We start from the raw sequence: 17,044 nt of genomic DNA, 5'->3' as shown, positions 1-17,044 counted from the left end.
AAGAATAAGTTTTCTTTTATGGTTAGCACATTTCATGTCCTGTTTAAGTAGTCTTTGCTACTACAAGATCATGAACATATATGTTTACTTCTGGAAACTTTATTTTTTACCTTCCATATTTAATTGTTATGTATGATGTGAGGTAGGGGTCAAGGCTAATTTTTTCTTATAGCTATCCAATTGGTCCAGAATCATTTATTGAAAAGACCATTCTTTCCCTCATTGATTTTCAGTGGTTCTTTGTTGTAAATCAAGTAAGCCTGTATTGGTGGGTCTATTACTTGAATCTGTGTTTTATTCCATTGATATATTTCTTTTGCCTTTTGCCAGTACCATACTGTCTTGATTACTGCAACTGACATCTGTGTGAGTTCTCTAACTTTGTTCTTCATTTGTTGTTTCTATTCCAGGACTTTTGCATTTCCATATACACCAAGACACAAACATGTATACACGTATCAAAAAAAAGAGCTTTTGAATTTTTTTGTCTATGTATTTTTTCTTTTTTTAGAAATGTTATGGGTTTATATAACAGTCATGCATAAAATACAGGATTGCCATATATCACCCTATTATTAACACTTTGGATTGGTGTGATGTATTTTTTACAATTGATGAAAGTACATTTTTATATTAATAATTATACTATTAACTGCAGTCTGTGGTTTAACTTAAGGTTCACTGTTTGTGCTGTGCAGTTCCATGGATATTTTTTTAAACTTTTTATTCTAGTACCATCTATCCAACTTAACATTTCCCCTTATAACAATATTCAACTACATAATCCAGTGGTGTTATGTATATTCACAGTGTTGTGCTACCATCACCACCATCCATTTCCAATATTTTTCCATCATCCCAAATAGAAACTGTACATTTTACCTTTTGAATTTTATTGCATTGTGTTGAATCTAAAAATGAATTTGGGGAGAATGGATATTTTATAATATTAACTCTTCCAGTCCATGAGTAACTGTTTTTCTATTGTTTAAGCTTTTGATGTCTCTCAGTTTTATAATTTTTAAATTTTAATAATTTTTAATAAATTTTCCTATTGACTCTTAACATCTTTTGTTAGATTACTAAGTACTTGACATTTTGATACTATCATAACTTAATCTTTCTTTAATATACCTTCTAACTGCTGATATAAAAAAGATCTGATTGTGAATATTGATTTTATATCTGGAGACTTCCTATGATCTCTTATCAATTCTAAGGTTTTTTATTTTTTGAATTTTTCAATATAATCACATGTGAAAAATCATTCTATTACAATAATATTTAATGTAATCATTAGTATAGTTAGACTTAGGTCCTTTTTGCTGTTTATTTTCTTTTTGTTATTCCTTTTTTAGTCTATGGACCATAAGAGTGCCTTTTCTTAGTTCCTCCAGCCAGGAGAATGGGGTTTCTAATAGCATCACCTTCATGTTATTTTGCAATTGGGGCTCACTGTTGGCACAAAACTGCATGGAAAAAAAAATCCCCTGCATCAGTAGCTTCTCCAAGTTTTGACTCCCCTCTAAATTTCTGCCTAATTTTGTTTACTTTTCAGAGTGCATGGGTGGTTGGTTTTTCCTGTTTTTCCAGAATATTTTTATGTAATTAGATGGAAGAACTCTATTGGGCTTACATAAGCACTGTGTAACTGGAACTCCTGTGCAAAGATTGTTATTGCTTATTCAGTCTCATTAATAATTATAATGGGCTATTCAGGATTTCTTTTTCTTCTTGTGTCAGTGTTTGGCTCATTATATATTTCTAGAAATTGTCAATTTCATCTAAATTCTTAAATTAGCATTAAATGATTCACAGTAACTTCTGATTTTCTGTTTAATTTCTGCAGAGATGTCTTGTTAATATTCCTTGTAATGTTTATTTGGTATTTTTCTTGATCCATCTCCCTTTTGGATTTTTTGGTTATTTCCATTTTATGTTTGTTTTCTAGTTTATTGGTGTGTGCTCTTAGTTTTAAATTTCTTTTTCTCTGATTCCCTTGAATTCATTTTACCTTTTTTAAATTAACTTCCAGAAATGGATGGCTAGGGTATAAATTTCAGCCTTCTTTTCTGATATAAAAATTTAAAGATCTAAATTTCCATGAAAGTACTGTTTTAGTTGCAACCCACCAGTGTAAATAGAATTTCCATCATCTTTCAGTTTAAAATATTTTACACTTTCCTTTATGATGTCTTAAATTAATTATTTCTTAATTTGCACATGAGCATTTTTTTAGGTTATGATTTTGTTGTTGATTTCTAGTTTAATTGCATTGTAGTCATAGAACATATACTCTGTGATGTCATTCCTTTGAAATCTGTTGAGACTTCTGCTTTGTGGCCCAGAACATGATCAGTTACCTAAATGTTACATGGTCACCTGAAGTGAAAAATATATATGCAATTATGTCACTTCCCTGCTCCAACCCCTTTAATTCCTTTTCACTGCAGGTGGAATACAATTTAAAGGTGTACCTCTCTATCTCTCTGCAACCTCACTTTCACTGTTCTCTTCCTAGAAAAACTAGATTTCTTTCAGTTTCTCAAACCTGCCAAGCTCTTTTCCAGGGCTTTTACTTGAACTCTTCTTCCCATTCTCTCTCTGACTGACTCTTATTCATCTTTCTCCTCTCATCTTTAAGGTAATTTCTTCAAAAGGTCCTGCTCCAACCTTCCAGTTAAATCTCTTCATTATCTTCTCTCTTGTCATTCTGTATTTTCCTTTCATAGAACTTATCTCAGATTTTAGCAGTATATTTATTTGTATGATGATATTTTTTGACTTTTTATTAGAAGTAATCTCAAACTTACAAGACAGTTGCAAAAATAATACAAACCCCTTACAGAGAACTCCAACATACCCCACTTCCCAGATACCCAGATCCACCAATTTTAACACTTTGCCTTGCCAGTTTTCTTTCTCTTTCTCTCTTTCTTTCTTTCTTTCTCTCTTTCCTTCTCTTTCTTTCTTTCTTTCTTTCTTTCTTTCTTTCTTTCTTTCTTTCTTTCTTTCTTTCTTTCTTTCTTTCTTTCTTTCTTTCTTTCTTTCTTTCTTTCTCTTTCTCTCTTTCTTTCCTTCTTTCTCTTTCTTTCTTTTTTCTCTTTCTTTCCTTTTCTTTGTTTTTCTTTCTTTATTCTTTGTTTTTCTTTCTTTATTCTTTCTTTCTTTCTTTCATCTACCTACCTACCTACCTACCTGTGTGTCTATCGTGTATTTTCTGAACATTTGAGAACAGGTTGAATACTGTATGACTATTTTTTTTTAATGTCTTCTCCTCTATAAGCTAGTAGCCTCCATGAGTGTATACTGGATCTGTTTAAATTCATCACTGTTTCCACAAAACCCAGCCCAGTACCTGGCATATAGTTGGCATAAAAAAAATATTATTGATGGAATGAATAAATATCCTTCCAAGCAAACTGTAATCATCTTGAGGGCAAGAACTAAATGTTAACTGAATTAAATTAAATTGAATTAAGAGGTTAGAAATAAATTCCATGGGAAAGGATTTTTTTTCTTAAAGTCAGAATGCTTTTAAAAAAATGTACCTTATGAACTGAAAGTGTTTTATTTTAATGAAAACTATAATTGTCAAAGGAAACAAAATGTGTGGCATGTTATAAATCAGAAACACTTGCACAGGCTCAGTCATACAAATTAACTAATACATTTCTCTAAAACTTGAAACCCTCCTATAACTTTATATCCCCAAAGAGAAAATCTTAAAAATTAAAGCATAATCATAATGTGAAACTGGTATAAAACTGTTAAATTTACTTATAAATCAGTTTCCTTCATTTTCTATCATTTTGTCCAAGTACCTCCTGACTCATCACTGCCTTTGAGTCATAACACTGCTCATCTTTTAAGAATTTTCTATTGTATCTTTTGTGTATAAACAGTAATACCTTTGCTCTCTGGTATTTCCCAACATTTATATATTCCTGTTAAAATGACAGTTTTCATCTTAAATTTCAATGTATTTTAAAGGTCCATTTATGTAACATGTTTGATGATGTGTGTGTATATATATATTCTATTTCCCTTTACTAAACTAGTGACATAGTACTACAGATGAATTATTTTTTTCTTGAATCTTTGCTCACCAACCACTCAGTAAATTCATTTACTTTAGCATTTTCTGTTTTACCTTTTCCGTTTCCATGGAGAAGTATGTCAGTGATGTGTTTGACTCCATGGAAACAGATGAGTGTCTCTTTCTACATATTCAACTAATTAAATCAAACACTCTGTGCTGCCCATTGTCCCAGAGGAGGACTGAAGAGGCTTCCCCTGAATGAAATATCATTTTAGTAGTAATTCTTCGTGTTTAACACTAATTCTCAGTGTTTAGGCAGAGCTCACTGTTGCCTAAATTCAGATTTATTAGGACTCAGATCTGGGCTCTAAAACATAAACATACATAGTAAAATCTTTATATGCTATGGTTATCATTTATAGATATTTAGCTTTTTCTCTTAACATCTGATTCAGATCATTTGAATCCATGCCAGAGATATAATTGATAATAGAATTTAGGAGATTAATTTTAATACTATTCAATGAGGTATAGAAGAAACAGTAAAGATTTTAGAGTCCGATAAACCTGGGTTTTGAATTGGGATTCTATCGTTTATTAACTGTATTACCTTGACTAAGCAATTTAATCCTTTTGAGCCTCAGTTTCCTCATCTGTAAGTACAGATTACAGTATTTCACTGTGTGAGAGTTAAATGAGATAATGGCTATAAAAAATAAGGCCTGGCACCTGACACATAGTAGATAATAAATAGTACCCTATTGCTGTTATTGTTATGTCAGGTTAGCTTACAGTAAGATAAGCAAGTATTACATATTTTCAGAACTGCCTCAAGATGAAAAAGCACTAAATTCTATGAAGAATAATACTGCTTTCTTTGTGAAAAAGAGGCAAAATATTTGTAAATATTCATTGTGTAAAATGACTGATATTGTCATTGTTCTAACAGTTACTTGGAATTGTTTGCAGTAATATAGTGATCAAACAGCACCATTCTAATTCTACTACAACTTTTGGTGCACTGTCCATGTTCTGAGCAAGCATAAATCTCTGAATCATTTCCTCTTCTTATTTATAACATCTCCTAAAACAGTAGTCAGATATGGTAAGGAGACTCATAAGTAGAGTAGAGGCACTATTTCAAGTCACTTTTTCCTTTATCTCGCTCCTACCTTAAAGTTAGTTGTTAAGTGCTTTATAAATACTTCCTTCTATTTATTTGTGTTTATAAATATACATGTGTATATGCATCCATATTAACAATAGTAATAAAATTAACATTCGTAGTTGAGTTTTATGTGCCAACCATTGTGTTACATGTTCTAGAACTCATTAACTCATTTATTAGTGAAACAATACAAAGAGTTTGGAATGTTCTTATTACCCTCATTTAGGAGAAAAGAAAACTGAGATGCAAAAAAATTAAGTAATTTGTCTAATATGTAGCAGAACTAAGACTGAAACCAGGAAGTCTGATGTCAGAGCCCATGCTTTTAACTACTAAACTCTAGGTTCTCCAGGAGTGGGTAGATATTTCTGTATACATGTATACATTCATATGTATGAGTAGAGAATGAGGAAAAGAAAGGATGACTCATTTTTCTGAAATTTGACTGATGAGCTGCATGGTTATCTAGAATGGATTTTTCTTAACCTTTTTTTTTTTGTACTCTGGACCCTTTCAGCAGTCTGGGTAAACTTAGAGACCTCTTCTTAGAAGAAAGTATTTTTAAGACCTTAAATATAATACATAGTATTGCAAAGGAAGCCAATTATATTAAATACAGTTATCAAAATATTTTTAAATTATGATACAGCAATAGATCTGCAATAATTTTTCCCAACACATTAAATAACATGATCTAGGGGGAGGTCTAACAACCATGATAATTTCAAAATAGCATGAGTATAAATGGTATTTTAAGATCTCTGAAAAAATTATGAAATAGTATGAAAAATATTTTGTAACCTTCCAAGTACCCTCAAAATATATGTACCATATTATTATTGCTATTCTCATTTTATATGTGAGGACACAGACTTCAGCAGTTAAGATATTTTGTCACAACTAATAACTGAAAAAGTTGAGGCTAAAACCAAGTCGTTATTACGAATCCTATGTTCTTTCCATTGTTCCCATGTAGCCTCTGTATAGTAATAAGCAAATATTTTTATAATATTAACAAATACTTTCCTAGATTGCAACAATATAAAGAGGTAAGGGAGCAGATGTGGCTCAAGCAGTTGGGCTCCCGCCTCCCACATAAGAGGTCCTGGGTTCATTTCCTGGGTGCCTCCAAAAGAAAAAACGAGCAGACAATGAGCACAGACAACAAGCAGGCTATGAGCACAAATGATGAGCAAACAGTTGAGGGAGCAAACTGAGGGGAACTGATATGGCTCAGTGATTGCACACCGGCCTCCTGCATATGAGGTCCCAGGTTCATTCCCTGGTCCTGGTACCTCAATAAATAAATAACTAGATAATTAAATAAAGGTAAGGTGTAGGGTGGGAAGTAGGTGAAATCAGATGAAATGAATACATCTCTGATGCCAGGTGAAGGTAACATTTTAGAACAAGCAAATGACAGTAGAGAATGCTGGATTGCCTTGTGTTGGGTGGTATGGGGCTTTGGCACTGCTTTGTGCTGCCTCCAAACAACAATCATTTCCTCTAATGGATAGCGTTGGAGGCCCAGTTCTGGTTTCTGCCTAAACTGACTCATTAACCTTACAGACTCTTCTGCTTTGACTAGCCTTAAAGTAACAAAATGCAACTGAGAAAAGCTTTCAGGTCATGGTGATAGCTCTGTTTTCTGAGCTATGTTCATGCTGAGCACATGCAGAATGCCACCCCAGTTAAGCGAGCACACTTGGCCATGGATTAGAGGCTTCTCCACAGTTGCCAGAATAATTCAACAACACAGCACACTAGCCAGCTGCTTTCTATATTAGTTTTCCTGATGAGAATACAAATTTAAATGCACTGCCATTGGTGAATATTAATTTATATCATAAGCCCTATATTTGCTCAACACATAGTTTACCAAACACTTCCAAAATATTTCATTCAATCATCAAAATAATCTATGGCATAGACTGTATACAGCATAACCTCAGGGTGTTATCTGAGGATGCGGGTAAGATAGGTAAATGAAAGCACACAGGCTTCTCTCAATTGCTTTCTTTAACTAAGAATCACAGAACCAGAAACTAGCCATGAAGCCACTATCCTTCCAAAAGAAAGCAATTTAGGAAGAGCCCCAAGTCAGGCCAAATGCTGCTTTTTCTAATGAAGAAGTGGTTTATGCTTTCAGTTTCCTCAAGTGCACAAGTTTTGCCATATAGGCACGAAACATTGGATAGTGGCAATATAACCCAATTAAATCTTCTCTTTGGAAATGCCAGTTACACAAATATGTCAGGGATTGAGCGGCTCAAGGCTTCCCTGGCCCTTAAAGCAGGCTAGGGAGGAGCATAGTGACTGGCCTGAACTTTTGTGTTCCAGGAGGAAGACCTACCCATCACCCACATGGTACTGACTGCACCTGGGCCTGAGAGCCTGTTCTGTTAGGCCTATCCCAGTACGTGGTGATTGCCTCCACTTCTCAGCCTTTATGCTTGTGACCAGAGTTCCTAAATCCTCTCTAGAGCATCCAAGAAGGAAGCCCACCCTTGAGGGAACTTATAATATGAATTACTATCATCTTACTCATAACTAGCTACTACTATCTTTGCTTAACACTAACAAAATGCCAGTAGAGAATGCCCTTTAATAATGTCTACCTGTAATACATTTTGTTTCCGTTAATGAGTTTGAGTTTAAATGAGTCTTTATCTATAAATGCAATGATAGTACCTCTAGAATCTTCTAAATTAGATATAGGAGACCCTTGTGGAGAGAATTATACCTCGCACTATTGTACCACTCAGAAGCCGTGTGTAGAGGGGCTTCTGTTCTTAAATTTGTTGAATCAAATGCAAAAATTGCTTCCATCTTCAACAAAGCTTCTAAAAAGAACACCTGCTTCCTCCAGGAGTTGTACCTAACCCCATATATTTGTAAGGCTTTTTCAGATTTCAGAAGCAATGATCTTTCTTGCTTTATAACCGGGATACATGGAAACACAGGATAGAAAGTTGTCTTTCTGCATCACAGTACTTGCAAGATTAAAAAGCCCAAGGGCACTGATGAACTACCTGCTTACCACCCAGCATCAGCATACCCTGACACCCCCTTCTTTCTCTACCAGCCTTTTTCTGGTTTCTTGAGATGTAGCTTAGATTATTATTTGGGGACCATTTTTTTCCTATTTTTTTTTTTTTAAAGATTTATTTTTTTATTTATTTAATTCCCCTCCCCTCCCCCGGTTGTCTGTTTTCTGTGTCTTTTTGCTGCGTCTTGTTTCTTTGTCCGCTTCTGTTGTCATCAGCGGCACGGGAAGTGTGGGCGGCGCCATTCCTCGGCAGGCTGTTCCCTCCTTCGCGCTGGGCAGCTCTCCTTATGGGTGCACTCCTTGCGCGTGGGGCTCCCCTACGCGGGGGGACACCCCTGTGTAGCACGGCACTCCTTGCGCGCATCAGCACTGTGCATGGGCCAGCTCCATGCGGGTCAGGGAGGCCCGGGGCTTGAACCGCAGGCCTCCCATGTGGTAGACGGATGCCCTAACCACTGGGCCAAAGTCCGTTTCCCATTTTTTTCCTATTATTATTATTATTACTATAAACTTCCCTATATGGATTGCTTTAACAGCATATAAAATATTTTGTTTATATTTATTTTTATTAATTTATATATTTTTTAAATTACCTTGAGACTTTCTCTTTAATCCCTGGAATATTATGAAGTGTTTGGTTTACTTAACAAGTATTTGGTGATTTTCTATTATCTTTCTGTTATTGATTTCTATATTAATTACTTGATCGTCAGAGAATGTGATCCATATGATTTCAATTTTTAAGATCTGTTAAAGTTTATTTTGGCAAATATCCCATAGGTTCTTGAAAAAACTATGTATGTAATGGATAGAGTGTTCTATAAATATCAATGAGGTTCTGTTACTTGATAATGTTTTTCAGTTCTACTATATCCTTGCTGGTCCTTTCTAGTGATTCTTTCACTTACTGGGGGGGTAGGTATTGAAACTACCAACTATCATTGTGAATTTTTCAAGTGTTTCAGTTATAACTTTTTGTCTCACATATTTTGAAGCTTGTTATTTGGTATATACACATTTAGAAGTATTACATGTTCTTGATGAATTGACTTTTTTTATCATTATGTGATATCCCTATTTGTTCCTGGTAATTAATTGTCTTTGCTATGAAGTCCACTTCATCTGATATTAATTTAGTCACTTCAGCTTCCTTTTTTTTTACTTTATTTTTAAAGAAACTTTAGATTACAGGACAGTTACATAAAAAAATATAGGGGGGAGAGCTGATGTGGCTCAGTGGTTGAGCACTGGCTTCCCACATACAGGTCCCAGGTCAATCCCTGGCCTAGTACCTCAAAAAAATTTTTTTAAATTATATATATATATATATGGGATTCCCAGGTACCCCACCCCTACCCCTTTCATATTTTTCCCTATTAATAATGTCTTTCATTAGTGTAGTACATTTATTACTATTGATATGAACAAATATTGAAGCATTGCTACTGACCATGGTCTATAGATTGCATTATGGTTTACATTTTGCACTGTACAATTTTATAGGTTTTGACAAAATGTGTAATGGTTTTTATCCATCATTGCAATATCATGCAGAACAATTCCAATTGACCCCAAAATGACCCATGCTACACCTATTCTTCCCTCTCCCTCCCCTCAGAACCTCTGTCAACCACTATCTTTATATCAGTGTTAAAGTTCTTCCATTACTAGAATAATAATAAGTCTACTTTGGTCCATAGTTGTATTCCCCCCCCTTATCCTTTCCTCAGTCTTGAGGATTTTGAGAGGTGATGTCCACTCTACTTCTGATTGAGAGGGAATTTAGATTCCACGGGGCAGATGGGTGGAACCATCTTGCTTGCAGTTGTATATACGCTCTGTTTTTTTGGGATGGGTGTTGTCCATGATTGTCCTTTTATTAGTTGTCCTGGGCAAGTCCAATAAAGTGGAGAGTAGGTATTGACTGCAGCTCTGCTGAGACCCAGGGCTCAACTGGCATATGAACAGACCAAAGATTTATGGTTTAGATATATATTTAATGGGTATAGTGCTAACTATAGGTCCAAATAAAAGGGGAGAAGAACTATATGTGGGGAAATTATACATGAGTCTAAGTCTATACACTGGGAGATAGGTTATCATAGATTCCAATGTAAGGCCTCCCAATGGGGTGCTGACTTCCTGGGGTTGTCTGCCCTGCGTTTAGTGTCCAGATGACTCTATATCCCTTGGGAGCATCTCTGCTTGTGGCATTGTTTACTGCAGCAGTCAGTGAGATCCTCCTGAGAGGAACCTTAAGCATAACCTGTAGAATGACCTTCTGACTCACTTTGAAATCTCTTAACTGTAAAAACTCTATTGTAGGGAAGTGAACTTGGCCCAATGGATAGGGCATCCGCCTACCACATGGGAGGTCCGCGGTTCAAACCCCGGATCTCTTTGACCCATATGGAGCTGGCCCATGCGCAGTGCTGATGCGTGCAAGGAGTGCCCTGCCACGCAGGGGTGTCCCCCGCGTAGGGGAGCCCCATGCACAAGGAGTACGCCCCGTAAGCAGAGCCACCCAGCACGAAAGAAAGTGCAGCCTGCCCAAGAATGGCACCGCACACACAGAGAGCTGACACAACAAGATGACATAACAAAAAGAAACACAGATTCCCGTGCTGCTGACAACAACAGAAGTGGACAAAGAAGAACATGCAGCAAATAGACAAAGAGAGCAGACAACTGGGGCAGGGGGGAAGAAGAGAAATAAATCTTTAAAAAAAAAGGAAGCTTTTAGGAAGTAACTCTTAGGCCGTATGTGGTCTTTTGTGATTAGCTTTTTTCACTTAGCATAAGGTTTTTCAAGGTTCATCCATGTTGTGGCATTTTTAAGTACTTCATTCTTTTTTATGACCATTCGGAATATACAATATTTTGTTTATCCCTTCATCATTTGGGACACTCAGGTTTTTTCTACATTTTGGCTGTTATGAAGAATGCTGCTATGAGTATTCATGTACAAATTTTTGTAGGACATCTGTTTTCATTTCTCTTACATATACACTCATGTGTGCAATTGCTGGGTCAAATGTTAACTCTATGTTGAACTCTTTGAGAAACTGCCAGGCTGTTTTTCAAAATGGCTATACCATTTCACCTTCCCACCTTCATATGGTTCATATGCTACATATGACGTTTCAGTTTCTCCACATCCTTGCCAGCACTTATTATTTTTTTATTATAAATATACTAGGAGGGATGAAATTGAATCTTCTATGGTGTTTCTAAGTAAATATGTTTGTGTTTTTTTTAAGCAGTTGCTTTGGAGAGTACAATAAGTTTGTGTATGTGCTGAGCTTTCCTTTGGGCCCCACGTTGGACTCCAGTTGCTGTGAGCTTTCTTTCCTTCATGCCCCACTTTGGGCACCAGTTGCTGCGATCAGCTCACAATAGGTTAGCTCGAAGGGAAGGCAAAGCAGAGCTTTATGAAATAAAAGAATAGAGAGAGAGACACAAGAGAGGGAATAAAGCTGGGAACAGGGGACTCACAGATTCTGAAACTGAGAACCTCGACCCTAGTTTCCATATCACATTTGTTGGGAAACTACCGAGCAACTGTTTGCTAATAGAACTGTAACGTCGTATATAATAGGGAACAAGTACTACATCTAACAACTGCAACATCTACAATATAACAGGTGTAACATTTACAATAGGAAACAGGTAAGCCAGTTTCCCACAACACATATGATATCAATCTCTATTAGCATTTACATATTACCACTTCAAGTGGAATGCAGAGGCCATAACACTAAGTCCTTTTGCCCTTCCTCTGTTTGATGTAGAAAGAGAACCCCATCAGATAGTGTTATAATATTTGTTTTCAACCACCAAACATAATTTTAACAACTAAAGATGAGAATATTGTTATATTTCCCCAGTTGATTACTGTTCTGTTGCTCTTTCTTCATTTCTGATGCTCCAGGTTTCCTTTTGTTAGCAACTTTCTGTATGAAAAACTTTTTTTACCCAATTCTCTAATAGTACATCTGCAGGCCACAAATTCTGTTGGTTTTCCTTCATCTGAGAATATCTTTATTTCACCTTCATTCCTGGAGGATATTTTCACAAGATATAGAATTCTGGTTTGACAGCTCTTTTTTCTGTGACACTTGAAAAATGTGCCACTTCCTTTTAGCCTCTGTTGTTTCTGAAGTGAAATATACTGTCATTCAAATTGCTGTTCCTCTATCAATAATGAGTTCTTTCTGGCTGCTTTTGCAATTTTTTTTTTGTTTTAGTTTTTGGAAATTTAATTATGATATCACTTGTCATAGATTTGGGGGCAGGTATTCTATTTGAGTTTTGCTCAACTTCTTAAATCTATAGGTTTATATCTTTTATCAAATTTGGACAGTTTTCAGCAATTATTTCTTAGAATATTTTCTCAGCCTTGCACTCTTTCTTCTCTCTCTATGGGACTCCAATAAAATGAATGGTAGATCTTTTGTTATTGTCACACAGGGCTCTGCGACTCTTTTCTCTTTTTTTTAAAATTTCTTTTTGAGTCGATTTTATTGTTTTTAAAGAAATGTATACATTTTATCTACATTTTAAATTTATTGCCATAAAGTTGTTCATAATATCCTCTTACAAATTTTAATTAACATGTAGTAAAATTGGCTCTTTTTTGTGTGTGGTTCTATGAATTTTAACATATGAAGAGATTCTGTGATCACCACCAAAATCCGGGTACAGAACATTTCCACCAAAATATACTTCCTCCTCCTATTCCTTTGTCATAACACTCTCCTATTCTCACAGCCATTTATCTTGAAGAGACTTGAAGATAAGTCTCTTTAAGTGTGTCATGAATCATGCAGTATGTAACCTTTTAGAGACTGCTTTTTTCACTGAGCATAATGCTTTTTAGATTCATTCCCATTTATTTTATTTTTTATTGTCTTTTTTTTTTAAAGATAAATAGATCACACAAAACGTTAAGTTAAAGAATATAGAGGTTCCCATATACCCCACCCCCTGCTCCTCCCACATCAACATCCCCTTTCATCAGTGAGGCACATTCATTGTATTTGGTGACTACACCCTGGAGTAATGCCACACCGCATGGACTATAGTTTACATTGTAGTTCACACTCTCCCACGATTTATCCAGTGGGTTATGGCAGGATCTGAGACTCTTAATTTTTTTTTTAATCTATTTTTTCTCTGGGTTTCAGATGGGATAATCACCATGGGTCTATCTTCAAGTTCCGTAATTCTTTTCTTTGTCATCTCTATTCTGCTTGCAATTTCTTACTGGAGCACTTTTATGGTAGTTGCTTTAAATTACTTATCAGATATTTCTGTCCTAATACATGCATCATCACAGTGTTGGTGTCTGTTGAATGTCTTTTCTCATTTGAGTTGGTATTTTCCTGCCTCTTGGTTTGTCTAGAAATGTTGGATTATATCCTGGACATTTTGTGCATGTTATAATACTCTGGTTCCTATTTAATTCTTCTCTTTTAGTAGGCTGTTTAGGTTTAGAATGAATACTGTGGTTCAGTTTGGTGGCCTATGGTTCAAATGTCAAGTTAGTTTTCAAAGCCCTAGTAGCATTCTCTGGTCTGCCTACTCTGCTACGCAGAGACCAATTTATAACCTGGGCAGTATTTCACATTATAGTTCACTTTTCAGAGTGGTTCCTGTTTTGATTCTGGCTGACTTCATGTATGGGCCTCTCTGGGATACCCACAACTTCATACACAGATTTAAAGAATCCCTTTCTTTAGCTTTCTACTCTTCATAATCCTCCCCCACTCCCTACTTGGTATGGAGTGAGATGCCACCTCTTTTCTGTCCTTCACTTAGTACAGGGCATGGGTGGCTGACAGGGCTTCTCCCCATGATCTCTACAGTGCCCAGGGAGGAGGGAGAGGAGAGTTTCTTTCACTGTATTCATTTTGAGTAGAGCAGGTAGAGTGAAAGGGTTCACTCCTTCAGGGCTTTCCTCTTTCCAGTCTTGAATAGAGAAAACAGACTTCTTTTTTTTTTTTCTTTTTTGGTGTGTATGTGGGAAGTCTGTACACATTGATGTTTACAGGTTGTGGGCTATTGTAACACCCAGTCCAGGTATATATAAGAGGCAAGAAAAGAAAAAAAAAAAAACACTCCAGAGAACTTACCACCTGGTTATCTCTTAAGTTCCACAGTCCCTCGCCAGCCTGCCTCTTTTCTCCATCTTTTGTGTATTTTGTCCAGAGTTTTTAGTTATTATTAGCAGGAGGTTAAGAGTGGAATATATTTGTTCCGTCTTATCTGGAACCGTGATTCATTTTCATACCACTCGTGTAAACATACCCCAATGCCTAGCATATGATGAGAACTAAAGTGTTTTTAACAAAAGGAAGGAATAAAGGAAGAACATATGTAGCTGCCTATCTCAAAGTGTTAATTCAGCATAACATAGTAGTTAAGAATATGACCTTTAGAGTCAGCAATCAGTTTGAGTTATAGCTGTACCATCTCCTTTCACTGTGAATGTAGATAGGTTATTTAACTTCTCTGAGCATCTACTTCCTATAATATGAAGATGATAAGTGAAAAATGAGATAATGTATTTAATGCATTTAGCACAGAGCTTGATAATAAACAATTAGTAAATGTGGTTCCTAGTTATATTCATAGTAACAATAACCAATCAAATATCACCATCTGTTTCTTACACTCATAGGAAACTCTGCTCTTAAAGACAAAGAAGATCAATTTGGGAGGACACCACTTATGTATTGTGTGTTGGCTGACAGATTGGATTGTGCAGATGCTCTCTTGAAGGCAGGAGCAGATGTTAATAAAACTGATCATAGCCAGAGAACAGCCCTTCATCTTGCAGCTCAAAAGGTGAGAAATAAACTTACCTTGAAGGATAAATCTTTTGTGTATTTGTCACTTGATTAGTGGAACTATGTAACTGGTAGATGATAAAGAATGCACAAGTACGTGCCTCTCAGGTTTTCTTGTGTTTCTCTAAAACCAGTCTTTAAACTACAGGGAGTAAAGCAAAAGACAACCATTGGTGTCTGCATCAGTGCCTAACAGTCTAACTTATTCAATGATCTAAGGTTAACTGGAGAAAAAGGGATCCAAATTGTACCTACAATATGATTAGAACTATGTTACAGATTACCTTGTGCATAGGGAATAACAAAGGCCAAAAACAAATGTGCTAAAATATTGATAGTGGTTGAGTTTAAATATTGGAAATATGTATGAACTTTGTACTTTTCACTGTTTAAGATTTTTTCCTTAATGAGTATTACTTTCACAATAAAAAGTTGCAGTCTTTCTTGAACTGTTTAAGATTTTTTCCTTAATGAGTATTACTTTCACAATAAAAAGTTGCAGTCTTTCTTGAACTATTAAGGAGCATAAAAGTAAATTTCTGAATGTATTTTCAACTTTTTACAATTCTAAAACCATATCACCACCATCAGTGTGATCAGGTTTTTAAAGTCATTGTCATGGACTCAGATTGTAAGGTTAAATATACCAAAAAATAAAATGAGAAGTTTCTAAATGTGTTTATTTAAAGACTTATTCATTCAAAATCTTTTCCCCTGCATAAAATGTTGCCCTGCAAAATATATTCCCAATTTTTATTTTTTGTTATTTTAAACTTCCATACTTTTGGAATAAAAATTAATGAAAATGAGTTAGATCCCACAGAAACTATTAGAGTTATTTCCCATTAAAAAATGTGAACCAAATATAGCTGATTAATTGAGGGGTTAGAAAAATATCTTTTCATTAGTTGAATGCATCAAAGGAACCTGACATTAAGATATACTACTGAACATGGTAGTTATATGCTTTTATCAGTTAGGTCTGTCAGGTTATTTCCAAAGTTATTTCTCTTGAATTTGCTTTTTATTATAGTAATTTTTTAAAAATCTCCCTCATTTTTAATCTCAGTTTTAACTATTCTCCAGGTATTTATAACCTTTTACCTAAGCTTATCAGTTTTTAAAATTATACACTCAGGAAGGGTACCTTCATTTAACCTATCATTTATAAAATAAACATTTCAAAATGGGAATAACCCCAATATTGAGTTTGATGTACTTTAAATTTTTTCATTGTAATACATTTCAGTTTAAAACTCAACTTCAAGAATGTAGGTTCGAGGAAGCCAACCTAGTGTCAAATGAATCTTGAGGTTTGAAATTGATGATCTAACAGTATAATGTAGAGATATAATATGACCGAATGGCTGAGAGAAGGGGTGTAGGGGGTGCACAGCCAGGCATGTTAGCGCTGAGTCCTTCATAAGGTGCACTGCATTGTTTTCTTTTACTTTTTGTTTCTACTTTAATTTTTTTTTTTTAGTGTCAAAGAATAGATACAACTGACTTATGTGCCATGATTTACATAGCTTATTTCATAAATAACAAGTTTCATGTCCTTTCAAGTGTCTGGTCATTACAGGTTACCCCCCTTTCTCTGTGGTACTGCTTCTTTTTGCATGTGTGCCAAAAGCAGTAATGTATTTTTAGGCTCTGCTAGCACTAGTGGAATTTCCAGAACAAGGTCTGTGATCATTCTTTAGTACTCTCCTCGGACTACATCAAACCTGGGTATTTGATTGGTTCTAAGCTTCATACAAAAGCACCATTATTTAGAATTGGAAATAGTATATCCCAGGCAGGAATAAGATGGTGAGGAATCTAGAAATAATTACCAAAATATAGTTGGAGAAGACACAGAGACTAAACCTTGGGCTAGCCTCAAATTGAGGAAGCTGAACTGAGATTCTGGGTTTAAGTTGAAGACACTAAAG

General features: G+C 35.3%; 1 protein-coding gene across 4 annotated transcripts in view; it reads left to right on the top strand.

Moving 5' to 3' along the window:
* INVS (inversin) overlaps positions 1–17,044 on the top strand; it is a 221,802-nt gene that overhangs the window by 6,260 nt on the left and 198,498 nt on the right. For all 4 annotated transcript variants that reach the window (XM_058302608.2, XM_058302609.2, XM_058302611.2 and 1 more), the window contains exon 3: positions 14,942–15,108. In XM_058302608.2, coding sequence (XP_058158591.1) covers positions 14,942–15,108 — 167 coding nt within the window. The remainder of the gene's footprint in view (positions 1–14,941; positions 15,109–17,044) is intronic.

Source organism: Dasypus novemcinctus, chromosome 8 (genome assembly GCF_030445035.2).
Source record: "Dasypus novemcinctus isolate mDasNov1 chromosome 8, mDasNov1.1.hap2, whole genome shotgun sequence".
Taxonomy (NCBI): domain Eukaryota; kingdom Metazoa; phylum Chordata; class Mammalia; order Cingulata; family Dasypodidae; genus Dasypus; species Dasypus novemcinctus.
Note: the sequence above shows the minus strand (reverse complement) of the source record. Positions and strands in the feature narration are given on the sequence as shown.